The 16,857-nt window shown below is 41.8% G+C and overlaps 1 protein-coding gene across 3 annotated transcripts in view; it reads left to right on the top strand.

Annotated features, from left to right (window-relative positions):
* The window catches only part of ablim1a (actin binding LIM protein 1a), a 44,368-nt gene that overhangs the window by 12,768 nt on the left and 14,743 nt on the right, over positions 1–16,857 (top strand). For all 3 annotated transcript variants that reach the window (XM_050070518.1, XM_050070516.1, XM_050070517.1), the window contains exons 2-7: positions 5,608–5,751; positions 10,263–10,446; positions 10,820–10,929; positions 13,487–13,613; positions 13,738–13,831; positions 15,724–15,811. In XM_050070518.1, the coding sequence (XP_049926475.1) occupies positions 5,608–5,751; positions 10,263–10,446; positions 10,820–10,929; positions 13,487–13,613; positions 13,738–13,831; positions 15,724–15,811 (747 nt within the window). The remainder of the gene's footprint in view (positions 1–5,607; positions 5,752–10,262; positions 10,447–10,819; positions 10,930–13,486; positions 13,614–13,737; positions 13,832–15,723; positions 15,812–16,857) is intronic.

The following is a 16,857-nucleotide window of genomic DNA, read 5'->3' as shown; positions in this document are numbered from 1 at the left end:
TTGGTGTCAGACAAGCAGGCAGCTGTTCTCAGCAAAATAAACTGTAAACATCCTCTTTATGCTACCAGCTCAGTACCAAACAGCAAAAGATAACAGCAACTGGTAAACATAGGGTAGCATTTAGCAGCGAAAGAGATATTTCCATCAGGTGTTGATGGAGACCAAAAGCAGAGCTAAAAGGAGAGTGAATATCAGCCAGATTCTCAGAAACACAATTCCAAATCCAGTGGAGAGGCTCCTCAGCCTGGACATTCGTGTGCTGACTCCAAGGAGGAACAGGTTGTCGGACAAACATTTTGAGGATCCTCTCCTTAATAGGCAAAACATCTGCTTGAGAGATAAACACATCGAATAAGCTGGACTAGTCAGCTATAAAGCCATGGAGTGATGAGCGAGCAACTTGAGTGAGTGTGTATGGCCCATTGAATGAAGTTCATGTCATTTAAAAGTGTTTTTTTTTTTTTTTCAGGCAGTTAATTACTTAATATTACTTCTGCTCACGTGGCAGCAACTCAATGCATTTAGGCATGTAGACATGGTCGAGACGACCTGCTGAAGTTCAAACCGAGCAGCAGAACGGGGAAGAAAGGTGATTTAAGTGACTTTGAACGTGGCATGGTTGTTGGTGCCAGACAGGCTGGTCTGAGTATTTCAGAAACTGCTGATCTACTGGGATTTTCACACATAACCATCTCTAGGGTTTACAGAGGATGGTCTGAAGAAGAGAAAATATCCAGTGAGCAGCAGTTCTCTGAGTGAAAATTCCTTGTTGATGCCAGAGGTCAGAGGAGAATGGCCAGACTGGTTCAAGATGATAGAAAGGCAACAGTAACTCAAGTAATCACTCGTTACAACCAAGGTCTGCAGAAGACCATCTCTGAATGAACAGCACAGCATGAACAGCAGAACAGGAAACTGAAGCTACAATTCACACGGGCTCACCAAAATTGGACAATAGAAGAATGGTTAAATGTTGCCTGGTCTGATGAGTCTTGATTTCTGCTGCGACATTCAGATGGTAGGGGCAGAATTTGGCGTAAACAACATGAAAGCATGGATCCATCCTGCCTTGTATCAATGGTTCAGGCTGGTGGTGGTGGTGTAATGATGTGTGGGATATTTTCTTGGCACACTTTGAGCCCCTCAGTACCAACTGACCATCCTTTAAGCAACACAGCCTACCTGAGTATTGTTGCCGACCGTGTCCATCCCTTTATGACCACAGTGTACCCATCTTCTGATGGCTACTTCCAGCAGGATAACGCACCATGTCACAAAGCTCAAATCATCTCAAACTGCTTTCTTGAACATGACAATGAGTTCACTGTACTCCAGTGACCACCACAGTCACCAGATCTCAATCCAATAGAGCACCTTTGGGATGTGGTGGAATGGGAGATTAGCATCATGGATGTGCAGCCAACAAATCTGCAGCAACTGTGTGATGCTATCATGTCAATATGGACCAAAATCTCTGAGGAATGTTTCCAGCACCTTGTTGAATCTATGCCACAAAGAATTAAGGCAGTTCTGAAGGCAAAAGGGGGTCCAACCCAGTACTAGCAAGGTGTATTTGTTCACTGTCTTACTGGAAGGTTTTGGAGCACAGACTGGTCCAGGACATGCTAGCTTGGTGCAGGGGCCCAAGCTGTGGGGGAGGCAGAGTCTCTCAAGTTAGAGGAATGCGACTCTCAACAATTCCAGAGTTATCTTATTCATATGTTATGTTTTCTTAGCTATGGACACACCTTTAGGAATAACCTAGTTTTGTTTAGAGTTGGAGGTATGTGAGCTGCACAGCTGAGGTCAGGACTTGTGCAGAACTGTGTGCAGTCACCGAGGCTAAGCTAGCAGCTGGAATTCTCCAAACTGTAGGGCTGCTTTTCGATTTCTACATGTGTTAAATACAAAAGATGCAACATGTGGGTGTGGAAGATTTGGAGTTGTTTAAAGCACTTTGACAGAGCTGCTTTGAGTAACAAAGTAAAGTAACGTAAAGTCCAAATAGAGTCTGATAATCTGACTGCTCACATCTCTTGCAGTGCTGGACTTTGTTGTCTGTGTTTCCAGATTTCTTAGCCAGTGCTGTCATTATAGAAATGGTGGCCAAAAAAATGGAATTTTCCACAAGTTGTTCCAGGATGAAAAGTGTGCACGAGGCTTAAAATGACTTGTTAGATTGGATATTTTTGCAGTGTGCAGTTACCCAGATGGCTTGTGTTTTTCTATGGAGGTGCAATGTCACACACAGAGCTGCTGAGACTCAGTTCACTGTCACAGTAGTCTGGTTCACCCAGAGATGACTCATTGTCCTGCTGAGTGTAATCACATCAGAGACACCAGGGAGACAGATCCTCCACCTTCTCGTACCCACATTCCTTCTCGCCTCCCTTCTGTTATCCCGTCGTCTTCTCTTACTGTTTTTTTTTTTTTTCACAACTTCTCTCACTTCTTTTTCAATCCAAATTATGAATAGACTGATGCACTTTAAATTGCATCCTTAAGAAATGGCACAGGACATTTAGACTGCCCCAAGACGGTGAATCAAAGACTGCTGAAGTGTCTCATTAAGAAAATTCTGGAGACTGGGATCTCTTGCTGATTTGATTTTACTGCAATTAAACCCCCTCTCGATATCAGAAAGAAGTGAAGCAAGGTGGGCCAAGTCATCAATAATCTAGACTAATGTCTCACTACGGTAGACCATTGATTGGTCATGATGCTATTTCTGTGCCTTTGGTGGTGTCTTATTTTAGCCTTGCAGACTAATGATTCATTGCAGAGCAGAAAGAGCAAAGATCCTTTCATGTGTATTCTGTGTGTGTGTGTGTGTGTGTGTGTGTGAATGTTTGTGTGTGTATCTTTGTTTGAAAAAGAGAGAAAAAGAGGAGACGAGAGGATGAGAGAAAGGGGCTGCCTTGCTAGTTAATGCTCCTGAATGTGAAATAATCTGCTGGTTCCAGAACAGCTGATAAGCTGTGTGCAGTGCGGCACTGCAGCAGTATTTACATCCGGTACAGTAGCACTGGATTAATGTCTGTCTGTGTCAGAGACGCCCAAACTTTTTCTGAGGAGAGCCACAGGCTGACGTGTTGTGGATCTTAAGATAATACTGGATCCTGCTTGTAGAGATAAGGCACGTTGACAATAGCTTCTGTGTCTTACATAATTATGATGGCTGTCCCAATACCTCACATTAAGAAGGTGATGTCTAAATCTTTACTCAGGTTAAGCTCAATGTATGCTGAGTCATTTTAAAATAATGGCATTAATATAGGTTCAGATTCAGATTTTTTTTTAGGTTATTTCGACACCATTTGTAGTCGTGTTAGCTTTAGGGACAACAATATCTCAACAACTGCTTCATGGATTGCCATGAAATGTAGTACATGCTTTCATGGTCCCCAGAGAATGAACCCTACTGACTTTGGTGATCCTCTGACTTTTACTGTAGCACCACCAGGAGGTCAAAGTTTTCAACCATCCAGTGAAATATCTAAACATCCACATGATGTATTGGCACAAAACTTGGTGCAGACATTCACTTTGGTAATTCCCTTGACTTTTTCTCCAGCGCCGCCATTAGGTTGACATTTGTAGCTTTGTGTGAACTGTCTTGAAACCAAGTGAATGGATTGCCATGACATTTAATTCAGATATTCCCCTCAGGATGAATTGTAGCCTAATGTCTTTGGTGATCCCTTCACTTCCCATACAGGTTTTAGACCGTACTAGTGTTGTCATGATACTGGAATTTCTAACTTTGATACAATACCTGGAAAAATATCAATATTTGATATAATTTTCTATAACTTACCACTTGGAAAAATTGACATTGAGGTATACAGTTACATTTTTTTATTTAAAGATATACAGTATATCAAGACTATAACACAACAGCGACGACTTTTCTTTTCCTGGTTGCAGAGAACAGCAGAGTGACTGAAGTAAACATTAACAATAAGAGAGAGCAAGAAAGCACAGCTGGTATTGAAACAGTTTAAAATATGCAGAATCAATATGTATCTATTAATCAATGTTTTTAACTCCACTATAACAAACTACTGATAACATCTGAGATCAGACTCAGCATTCTCTGTTTAATAGTTGTTTGCGAACATAATAAACCTTACAGCTGCTAAACATCAGCATGTTAACATTGTCATTGTGTTAGCATGCTGACGTTAGCCTTTAGCTCAAAGCACAGCTGTGCCTAAGTACAGCCTTACGCAGCTGCTAGCACAGCTGTGACTTAGTCTTGTGCAAAGTTGCTCTTCTCCTGCGTCACATCCGTGCCTTATTCTTATTCTTGTTTTCCTTGTATCAGCACACAGGCAGTGTAGTTGGCATTCATTCACTCATGTGCAACTTCCACAGAGGGAGATATTCAAACATAGCCAGTTTTTAAGCCTGCTCTGTTTTGTTGTTATCTGAGCTGAACGCCGTGCTCTGCTTACTGTCACTTGACATCCACAGGGGAGAATGGAACACTTCACAAGCCCAAAAAGTGTGGGACAGGAGTTCATCTCAAACTGTGTTTGACACCAAAACTCACATAAACATGGCAATAAGAAGCCATATATAAGATGCACTGCAAAATGATTGGTGTCAGGGGTGTATATTAGGTCAGTGTGGTTGCATTGGGGCCCATTTGGCAGGGGCATGGAAAGAGTGGGCCTTACACCCATATATTTTAGACATTGGGCCCTTGAGCAATTCTGATTGCCAACTTGGAGATTTGCCTGTGTTCGGAGAGGAACTCACATTAAATTAAAAATGGTGCCATTTGCTGTATTTGCCTTTGAAAAGGCAAACCCATCCAAGTCATGGTTTTTGTAAAAGAAAGTCAGTATATCTATAACAAAATGTTATGCTTTCTCTGCATTAACCATAAAAAGTGTTAATGAACTACAAAAACATTCAATTAAATATATATATATATATTTTTGTTCTTTGGTGTTTTGTTAAACACAGATATGCAATAATGATTTGTGGGTAATATGTACAATAATGTTGTCCAATGTCAAGTCTCTATTCATTCATGTGACAATACATTATGATATACAGCAGATAGTTTATATGCAAAATCAGTCAAGACTGACAATTTAAACCAACAATTTAAGCCCCCTTAAAATAGCGTGCACTCCGGCCTGTTGTACCTACCTTACACCATTGATTCCTGGGAACATAAGCTAGGCATTGACAGCAAATGGGCCATTATATTTCCTTTGAGGATGAAAGAACTGTAAACTCAATAGCAAAACTGATTTCATCAATACCCTTTTAGCATGCCATTTACCAAGCCCTGCGCGCCTCAGCATTTTTGCCTCTCCATCCTCCACTGATCAAGACAGACTATATTTAGGCTGTTACTCTCCAGAGAGCCTATCTGGGCCGTGAACCCCAAGTTGTGCTGTCCTGGTCAATGTTGTTTTTTTTTTACCCTGACAGGCTCTCAGCAGTTGGTCTTTATCTCAGGGGTTTGTGTGATGCTGCGGTTTTCAGATTCTCACAGTGCGTCCTCAGATGAACACAACTTAAAAAAACCTAAAAGCAATGTTACAAAAGCGGCACTAAGCGACCACAATTATGTCTCCTCTTTTGCAGTGGCTCATGCGCAGGACACACAACAACAACACCACTCCACAGAGAAGCCCCTGATTCAGTGCTACAAGTGCGGGCAGCCATGTAAAGGCGAAGTGCTGCGGGTGCAGAACAAGCACTTCCACCTCAAGTGCTTCACCTGTAAAGGTACTGGCATTTAATGTGGTTAAATATTTCTTGTTGAATGGTATTCACTTGTATTCACTGCTTGTGATTTGGCTCAGCTTTACTCCAACTGAGACAACCCTAATATTATGATCAGAGAGACCGGTCTTTGGTAAATAAATTATGTGTTTACAATTTAGAAATCAGCCCTCAGACAGTTTATTTTTTCTGAATTGGAAAATAATAATGTGGGAGTTGTGTGAAAATTGGCAGCTGAGGTGTGAAGTTTTAAAATTCATAGCTAATTTCATATTGTCACAATAGTAGGACATTTGCCTCCTTTCATTCAGTACATGCTGCCTAATGCTGACTATAGTTGTGTTTTCCAAAACATGGTCCTCCCCTGTGATGTAGTGTCATAGGTCACAGGTATATAAGAGTCATGTATCTGGTGACCTTTTATGTGAAAAGACAGAAGTGCAGCTAAACAAGGGCTACGTTCAGACTGCAGGCAGGGGTGGCTCAAATCAGATTTTTTGCCCGTATGTGACTCAGATCTGTTTTTTCCATAGCATGAAATCTGATCTTTTCAAATCTGATTTGGGTCAGTTTCATATGTAGTCCTAAATCAGCTGCAGGTGTGTTTTTTTTGCAACACAACCTTTCTCTTTAAAGTCATATCAGAAATCATGCAACTTTTACATAACCCCACTGAACTGAGGGTTTTGCCATGAGAGTCTTGTGGAAAGGCGCTGACAGATGTGATGTGACACCCTGAAATTTTGGATGAAATCTGATTTAGTGAAGCTATTCACGCCACAGTCCCACCACTCCTGGCTCCGACTCAGTACACCTCCGTACAGAAGTAGCAGCCATTGCCCCGCCGAGGCCCTCTGCGCATGTCAGTCAGTTCAGGGCCGTGACCAGTTCACAGTGGATTCTGTTACTGGCCACCATTAAAAAATAGTGTAAACAGCCAAGCAAAAAAGTTACACCTGCACACTTACCCCACTAAAGTTTAAGACAACGTTTCACTCCTACTTGGTGCTTCGTTAGGTGCTGATGAAGAGTCAAGTAGGATTGAAATGTTGTCTTGATAAAACTCTTGTGGCGTGGAATAAGAATGCAGACCTTTTTTCCTCATTTATGTTGTTTTTGATGGCCTTGCAGCTACATGATGCACGTACACTCTCAATAACCAGACAAATAAAAAGCTTTTGGGATCTGAGTAATAATTGGAGCTGAGCACTAAGGCTTATAGTGTGAAGATAGCTAAATTGTTCTTTTTCCACAACTGTCCCAAAAAGCATCTTGTTCACACAAAGTTGGATATGAGCAGTACATGTCCCTAAAGGCCACAACGTCCTTTCCATCCTCCTCTAACGAGGGGGACACATTGTGGCATGACTCATCTTCACTTCTCAGACCTACATACTTCAATTAAAGTACCATCCAGACTACTATGACAAGTGACAGTGCAAATCCTTCTGCGTTTAGCCTTATTACTGATGGATTTCTGGCATGATTACGATGGAGCTGCCCACGGCCAACCAAGCAGTCTCACTCATGTGGGCTGAACCTGCCCCGATGAAACCCTTGTAGTTAATCTGTGGCTGGAGCACTGTTAAAGAGTTAGCTTACTTCACCAAGAGCCCAGAATAACACAAGCAAACACTGAGATTAGTACCTAATTCTGTCCTTTACAAGTGGATATACATGCCTGTAGAGAGTCAGAGGTACTAAAAGTGTACGTGTGTGTCTCTGTCTTTGTGCAGAGTTGGCAGTTGCCAAAGAAGACACGAAGACTGCTTTAATAGCCAAAAGACACACTGTCCTAGTCCTCGCTCTAAATTTATATGTGCGTTTGTGAGCCCCCAAGTTGTACAACTAATAATACTGTACTACTCAGCTGCGGTCATTTCAGGTTGACTGAGCTTATTGATAGTCATATTATCCCCTTCGCAGACAAATCCCAAGTAGCTGCTTTTTTGCATGCATTTATCTCATTCCATGAAACCTTTCAATTTCCCTGAATTCACTTTCATTTCATTTCATAAGTTGACCCTCTTAATTTTCCAAGAAGACATTAATGTAATGGCATGCGTGTGTTGAAAAGCCGAGGTGGTTGGACATCACGTTCAAAGGCCACCGAATCTCCACTGCTGGTCTTCCCTCGACTCACATAGCTTACAAGCTAATCTCATCACCCGTGAGCCTTAATGCAATTAAATCTGATTCTCTCCCTCACTCGCTCCCATTCATCTCCAGGACTTAGCGTAACTCATTGCATAAGAATGATTAGGTGCAGTCATCTCAAACATCAAAATATTTTCCCTCTCAGCTTTGGTATTTCCAGAAGGCTATTAAATTCCCAGGCTCACTCTGTGGTGCTGGAATGACGGGCTGCACGGCTCATGTGATCATTATGTGGTTGAAATACTGTACATACAGACACGCCTAATGTCTGATCAAACCATATGTGGAGTAAACACACATATGCAGTCAGTGAGTCTTGATGAGTGGGAAAAATCCAGGAAAAATCAAAGTTCCAGTGTGGGTCTGTTTGTTTGGTCTTCTCAACAACTTTGGATTATTTGGCATGACATTTTGTACTGATGTTCATGGTTCCCAGAAGTTAAACCCTAATGACTTTGACAATCCCCTGACTTTTCCTCTAGCACCAATGGGATTTTGATGTTTGTGTTTTTGAGTGAAATGTCTTGACAACTGTTGGAGTGATCGCCATGAACTTTGGTGCAGGAATTTCACACAGTTCAAAACTGGCATGTTTTAGCCCAAAAGTGAAAAGCCATGAGTCCTTAGTCACCCAGAGTGTCTCTGCTTGATATCACAGACATAAAAGTCATTGTAGTATTCTACAAACAAATTTTTGATTTCCACAGAGCCTGGAAAGGGACATGGTGGGGAAGAAATCGAGAAGAAAAAGATGTGAAAGGCGCTGGGTTTGCACTGGCTGAATTCCAGTTGCTATAGCTGCTAGCTGAAAGTCCATCTCAAGAGCTGCCGCTGAATAGTCTAGTGGGCACAGGCCCCAAAGTTTCAGCTCCCCCAGCATTTACCTGCTAAATGTAATTTAAAGAGACACACGCTGACCAGAAAGAGACTAAAAATGACCACAAAGAAACATAAAAAGACCAGAAAAGACACAAGTTGACTACAAAGAAAGACAAAAAAAAGAGTTAGAAAATGACTAGAGAGACACAAAACAACTACACCGTGACTCAAAATGACAACAAAGAGATACATAAAGAGGTTAGAGACTAAACTATAAAGTCTGGTGTCTTGTTCCCATGTAGGAGAGGTGATGGGCTCATAATCTTATAATCTGCCTGGGACTAGCTCGCTAATTCTTGTCTCATTTGTGATCTGATAAACAGTAAATTCATCAAGTTCAGGGCCCAGTGTCACTATTTTCCAAGCTATTGGAGCTGTCATATTTCACTGGAGGCCAGTGAGCTCTCATAAGAATGCAGCCGTCGAGGCTTTTGTCATAAGGAAATGGACATAGTTGCATCTAAAGTAGGTTGGAAGAACGATAGACGCAATGAGGACAGCCAGGTCAGAGTACTCTTTGCACCGTGTCCCCTTGTTTTCTCTTCAGATGTCTCTCACTAAAGTGAGAACTGTGCCCACTGCCAGACACTGATTTGATGTCTTTATATTTGAGGCCATTCTCAAAATAAAATTCTATGAACCTCCTCCGTGGGTGTGTGAGCTCCATTGTTGTGGTTGTTCCTGGTGCTGAACTGACCTGGAAGTACACTGACCTAAATGAAAACGTTTCACAAAGGTTTTGCAAGATCTCATGAAAGTACTTTCGAAAGTATCTTGTTTTTCTCCCCCTCCATGTACCTTTCCTGGCTCTGTAGATTTCCGTATTTCCTTCAATATAGTAAATCTTTTATATGGTCAGTAAAACCCAAAAACAGCATCACACCAATATTAAAATATCCCAAACACTGAATTGTTCCCTAATTACCATCTCTGCCTTTGCCAGTCTTTCATGTTGTGTAGATGACAAGGTTATATTTGAATAGTAGGAAGCTTGTTGGAGACCGACAGTGAAGTATGGAGTATTTAGAGCCAGTTATCGTCAGAAACAGATCAAGGCCATTTCCTGGGCCAGACAATTGTAGAATTGTTTTGCATCGAACACTCTACCTCCACACTGACAATGAAAAGACCTTGCGGTGCTAGTGCTGATTAATCAACTAGAGCCCTCCATGCAGAGTTCCTTGAAACTCCTTGAAAAGAAGGTTCAGGGTTTTTTTCTGTGTGTGACTGTGAATGCTGATGAAAGGTTTGTACTTTACATTTCACATAGTAACACACACAACTGTTAAAATGTATTTTTCAGCATCCATTTCATGGATTCACTGAGCCTCTCAGGATTACACAGACTAGCAAGTCTTAACAAAGCTACTGATGCGTGGAGGAGTTGGATGGGTTGATGGTCGGATGCTTAATGTGTTACATGGGAAGAGCACTACATGACCCGACTTGCAGAGTGCCAATGTGTGTGTCCCGTACAGTGTGTGGCTGTGACCTCGCCCAGGGGGGGTTCTTCATGAAGAATGGGGAGTATCTGTGCACGCTGGACTACCAACGCATGCACGGCACCCGCTGCAATGGCTGTGGGGACTTTGTGGAGGGGGAAGTGGTCACTGCTTTGGGCAAGACCTACCACCCTGCCTGCTTCGTCTGCACCATCTGCAAGTAAGACTCATTCATTTTACATTAGCTGATAAAAAGTTACCCAGATCTTATTTTTTTGCTTTGCACTTAGCTTTCCAATACAGTACTAATAAAATTCTGATCAGAATTATGTGAAGTGACAGACAATCAAAGTCCAAGATGGCAGGAATTCCAGTAGACAGTTTACAGTACCATGCTTTGTGTCATGTCTGCGTCATCTGACTAAATGTCCTCCTGAGGCGCCCAGTGTTGACACACATCCACATCACCAGGTCCTGTCATCTTAAGCCCTATCAGACAGACTGCAAGCCACAGCTAATAAACTCTTAAACTCACCACGAGGGGACACAGCTCATGTCTTGTTGACCGATTGTTCATGTCACCCCTCTTCCAGACGACCGTTCCCTGCAGGGGACAGGGTGACCTTCAACGGGAAGGACTGCTTGTGTCAGTACTGTGTGGAGCCCATGTCTCCAGGACCAAAGGACATCCTGGGCTCTAGCAGTAAGTTCCTATTGTCTAAAAAACAAATGCACGCATAGGTTGAATGTACAGGAAGGCCTTTTTGTTTTCACTTGATGCTATAATGGCTCCCGCACAGAATTGGTGGGTTCGCAGTAGGATTCAAAGTGAAAGTGAATTACTTGAAGGAATTAAAAAAGTTTTCGTGAAACAAAAGTCTAGATAATTGAGCTTCCAGGTATGATTCATGCATGGCATTTTAATGTAGCTGTTGACCAGTCATTTTAGCTGTGATATCTGTGCTGTGAAGAATAATTTTCAGGTTTACATCAGTCATCTTGCCCACACATAATTAGCATAAATTTAATTGAAACCGACAAAACCGCCATAAATATGGAATTGTGAACATTAACCCCTTCACAAGCTGCAGCCTGTTGGTGGTCTCAGTCATCATAAACTCGAGCTGTGCAGCGAAACATTGTTCAAACCAATAAAACTTTACTTTTCCAGAGTAAGAATGTCAGCCTGAATTTAGGGAAATGTCTATAAAATGAGTTGCAATACATCAAGAATATCTTTCTAAAATGGCACAGCTGAAAAAAAAAAAACATGGAGTCTTTGAAAATTAAACTCCATGAGGACTTTTCCAACCTTCCATACCTGCTTATAGGAGTAGTTTTAAGTGTTTGGAAAAAGGCTACACATGATCTTTCTGAGAGTTAGCATACAAGACTAATGCACTCATGTCTGTACGGTTCTTAGGATAGCAAAGGCAAATCTCCCTCAGATTAGTCAGTAGTCGTTGCCTTTGTTGGTTGGTTTGGTTGGGTTGGTTAGGTTTAGGCAAGAGGAGTGAGATTGGTTAGAGTTAGGGTAAGAATGTCTAATCACAGCCAATCACAGGCAATGTAGGCATGGCTTTGCTGTCCAAGGAAAAGCAAATTCACATATGGCAAATATATAGACTGTATAAAAATAATGGACATAGCCACTGTGATGTCGACATGGGTTTATGGACTCCTGTTTCGAAGTCCCCAGTTGCCATCTTGGATTTCGGGGCCAGAGGGGACCATATTTGAAAGAGAGGGTGATGCTGTGGAGGAGCGAGGGGTCAATCTGACTCAGAACCTGAGATGAAGGGGAAAATTAGCAATAGAGACCAAAACTGTTGTTTGTACCAGGCTGTAAACATGTTTATATCTGCTGTAAAGTTGGTTATTTTAACATGGGGGTCTGTTGGGATATTTGGAGCTAGCTTCAAGTGGCCATTTGGGAAACTGCAGTGTTAGGCACTTCTGCAATGGCTTCATTTTTTAGCCCTGAAGGTTGCTGCTTGGGTTTATGAAGCTCAAGCTAGCACTGGTTAGCTTAGCTTAGCTAACCTACAGCTTGTTGTTCTTTCACAGGAGTTTTTCTGCAGATTGAACAAATGAGATATAACTTTGTAACTTGTGAGCTTAAGAGGTGCTGGTAGGCAGATTTTGAACAGAACCAGGCTAGCTGTTTCTCACAGTTTCTTGCAGCCACTAAGTCAAGCCAAGCTACGTTACTGCTGGCTGTAGCTTTATATTGAACAGACATATGAAGTGGTATCATTCTTCTCCTTCAACTCTCAGCAAGATAGTAAAAAGCATTTGTTTCACAAGGTCAAACCTTTACGTTAAGAGGAAGGAAATAAAAGAGGAGAAATGTTTAGCAGTTAAGTGTGTTAAACTGTTTGTATCACTCAATAGTTCCACATAAAGAAGACACTGAATGTAAGGAGCTCTCCTGCAGCCTAGCAATGCCTGAAGACTGAATGATGTTTGGGTGTCATTCATTCTCTCCTCTTCTGTGTAAACGCAGCCTAGTGTTGGACCAGCCATGTTCCTTTATGAATAACACCAAGACAGGCCTTGCTAAATAATGCATGGCCATGCATTTCCTTTCCTCTGGAACAGCGAATGTGCAGCCCTCAAACCCCTCCTCTTCCAACTCCTCTCATCCTCCCTCTTTCTCTTTCCTCTCTTCCTCTTCCTGTTCTTTCTCTTTCTCTTTCTCTCCCACACCCCCACTGGTCTCTCTGTTGGCGTTTGAAGAGCTTTTAGACAAGGTCACCTATAAATAAGGCATGCTGATTCTCCTCACGTCATCATCGCAACCTCGTTATGCCTTACGTAGTTATCGTCCCCTGTGGTTGCAGTGGGCTCTGTGTTGCTTTCATCCTCTATTCATTAAAGACGAGATGACAGGAAGATTGTTCGTTTAGAACCAACCTCTTGCACTTTTAGAGCCTCGGGATCCCACTTGGATATGGATGGAGCTTTTAGAGCCATGGTAAGGGAGATGTGGATGATAGAAAGAGGCAGCTGTCAGAACATTGCCAGTTACGCTCTATCACCATCTAGTGTCTTGGGTCAGAACTGACAAGATGTCTCGCTCTTTGCGTGCTGCAATTTGCATTTGTTAATATTGTGAGCCCATTAAAGGACCGGTTTTTACATGAAACAAACCCTTAAGCGCGCATTATTTTACTCTGGAGGCATTTCCTTGCTCTGTTGTTGTACTGTCTTGTAGTTTTGGTCGTGTGTTTCAGCCATGCCACTTTTGCTTTTCGCAGATTGTGCAGGATGTGGTCGAGACATTAAGAATGGACAGGCTCTTCTAGCACTGGACAAACAGTGGCATCTGGGCTGCTTTAAGTGTAAGGCCTGCAGCAAAGTGCTGACCGGGGAGTACATCAGCAAGTAAGCATCTCATATCCACTGTAATTACAGGCTACTTTACAAATTCAGGCCCGCATACTGTTCACACACACGATATGATTCACTGTCAAGTCCCTGCTGTTTAGATTTGTCTGTGTCCTCTCAGGGATGGCGCCCCCTACTGTGAGAAGGACTACCAGATCCATTTTGGAGTTCAGTGTGAGGCGTGTCATCAGTTCATTACAGGAAAGGTGCTAGAGGTAAGACACATACACACCTCACAACCTTCAGCTTCAACATCCCTCTGATTGGCTCTCTGGTACAGGCAGATATCTCTGTGTGCAGCCTGATGTGGAATTTATGATGCTTTTGTAAAATATTGCATCTGGATTTCATATAAATCCTGCCAAAGGTACGTTTGAAAGAATTCTAATGGAACCAATGCTTTCACTTAAGGGATATCTGTAAAGTCTAAAGGTTTAAATGAATGTTTGTGACATGTGGGTATACAGGAATAAGTTCACAGTTTGAGAGTTGGTTTTAATGTCTAAATTCTGCTTCTCAAACAGACAGAGGATGTTGCATCGGAGTGGAATTGTGAAATGTAGTTTAGATAATCTCCAGTGTAATCTCTTCTTCGCCGAGCCAAAAAGACTCTTGACATGACTGTATTCAACTAAAAGATTAATTCTTAGCAGATTTTTGGGTCTTTCCAACTCCTGCCTAAATACACGTGCTTCATACAAGCTTGCTTTGCCACAAATTATATAAATATTACATAAAACCCCTAATGTGAGCCGACATTTAGAAAGTGATCACTATTCATTAGTGCTGTATGTCATGCGGCTATTATGAAACTCTTGCTTAAACGTTATTAACGTAGTCTGAGCCGAGTTTATGTAAAACATTACCGCGACGCTCTCTGCGTTCGCTGGTCTCTTGAACTGGTGCTGGCCTGTCTGTTGGGCAGACAGTGATCCAATCAGACACTGAGTTATGTGTCATTTAATGGTATGAAAATGTCACTGCTAGCCAGCCAGCCAGGCTTACAGTAATCCAGCACTAAGGCAGGCCTTTATGACAATAGGAAAAGGCCTCGGCATCTCACCCCTGAGCTGCTGCCAATGGATCAGTGGGGCCAAAGCCATAGCAGTCTGTCTGATAGTTTAATCACCGACCCAAGACCCAGGTCAAATACCATGTAGCCATCGGTGGGGTTGCATACTGTCTGCTCCTCTGGGAGTGTAATGTGAATGGCTGATTAATGCAGGGGTAATTAATGCAGCTATTAAAAGCTGGGAGAAATAGGGAGAGTATTTAATGGCACACTACACATAAAGCACAAGTACCTTTATTATTTCAGAGAGAGAGAAATTGTGTTTAACAGTGTACATGAGTATTGGGTGGGAGGTGCTGTGAAGTGCTTGCTATAGCCTCTCTGTAAAATGTAAAAATGCAAATATTAGTCAGTGGCTCCATATCTCTGAGTGGCCACTTGCCAGCTGAAATGTTACTGAAGGCTGTTATACAGCAGGCAACAATTCATTTGGGTATTTATCACCCCCTGGTCAAAGTCACACAGGCTTTATAATGGTGCTCTCTGCATGCAAAGTGCCACATCAGTGTAGATGGAAATTCAGGTGCTCTCGCTGTCAGATCGTTTTTATTGGGTTGCATCATGCAGGTTATCACAAAGAGGAACACTCAGATATAGAAGGCACGTTGACTGTGTCAAACAGGCAGATATCATGGTGGTGATATTTAATAAACAATCTTAGCGTTTTGCTCACTGAAAGAGAATATGACTGAAATACATTTTTCACATTCCCGTATGAAGTGTTGAGAAACTCCTTCTTTACATTAAATCAGACCAGTTTCAGGGGAACATATTTACAGACACCTGCCCATTGCCACTCTTCCATCAACAGTTGTTCTATAAGGAAGAGAGAGCAGTTACACAGGATCTGATGAAACTACCCGTTGCACTAACAAGTTTTGGGTGTTAGAGGAAAGAAGTGGAGCTGAGAGTAGGTAGAGCGCTGGGTTTATTTCCTGGTAGTCGCAGCTCTGCTTCACTCACTTTACTGCGGGCCTCATTGATCTTCATGTTCCTGTGATGTCACGTCAGTTTTGTGCGCTCTGTGTTTTCCAGGCAGGAGATAAGCACTACCACCCCAGCTGTGCGAGATGCAGCAGGTGCAATCAGATGTTCACAGAAGGGGAAGAGATGTATCTGCAAGGTGAGAGAGCGGACCCACCTGCATTGTCACTGTCGCATGGAAACTTTGTTATTCCACTTTTGGTTGTTTTTTTGTTAACAGAAACTGAAGAAGTGGGCTGTAGCTTTTAAAATACACTGATCACAGTGGGGATTAAATTACATATTTTGCTATTATTAGTACAACAAGCCTTTAAATATATCAAGAGATTGGTGACAAATTTAAGGGCATTATTATTACTTACTGTGTGATATGTCTGCTTATATGCTGTGCTGCTGACTCTGTGTATGTGCTGAGCATTTATTTCCATACTGGAAACAAATTCCACCAACTCTGGCTGCATAGCAATTAAAGTGAAGTGAAGTGAAGTGAGAAGCCAAGTGTCTCAGTAATGTGTTGGGCCTCCACAAGCTGACAGAACAGCTTTAATACTCCTTCTACAAATCTCTGAAACTACTCAAGAGATTAACACAATTCTCTCAAAAGATATTCCTTCATTTAGTGTTTTGATGATGATGGTGGTGGTGGTGGTGGAGAGCACTGTCTAACACGTCCAAAATCTTCCATAGGTCACTGTTATTGTGTTGAGATGTGGCGACTGTAAAGGCCGCCCTGTATTTTGTGTCATCTGGAAGCATCTGCCTTTATGTAGGTTTTATTTCTTTAGTTTATCATAGAGAGTCTGGATTCTTGCACAAACTTAGCATGTAAATGTGAAAACATAAATAAAATAAAGTAAAAAAAAAAGCAACATGTAGGTCACACACCATATCGCATCATTACGCATCACCTCGACAATGTAAAATCTTTATAGGAGGCTGCAAGACCCAGTCAAGAAGAAATCAAATTATGATTACACTACCAGAAATTGATAGAGAAAAAAAAATCACTAAAACAAGACAAATATTAAAATCAAAATATAAATTAAAAAACTACTGGCAATAAAAATAAATGATTTTAAAATTAAATTAATTAATCATTTTTCATAATTTATTGACGGTGTAATTGTCTCAGGTATTTTGATTTTACTTTTGTTCCATTAGCTGTAGCAGCCTTCGTGGCCCTAG

The sequence above is a fragment of the Epinephelus moara genome, chromosome 19 (assembly GCF_006386435.1).
Source record: "Epinephelus moara isolate mb chromosome 19, YSFRI_EMoa_1.0, whole genome shotgun sequence".
NCBI classification, from domain to species: domain Eukaryota; kingdom Metazoa; phylum Chordata; class Actinopteri; order Perciformes; family Serranidae; genus Epinephelus; species Epinephelus moara.
Note: the sequence above shows the minus strand (reverse complement) of the source record. Positions and strands in the feature narration are given on the sequence as shown.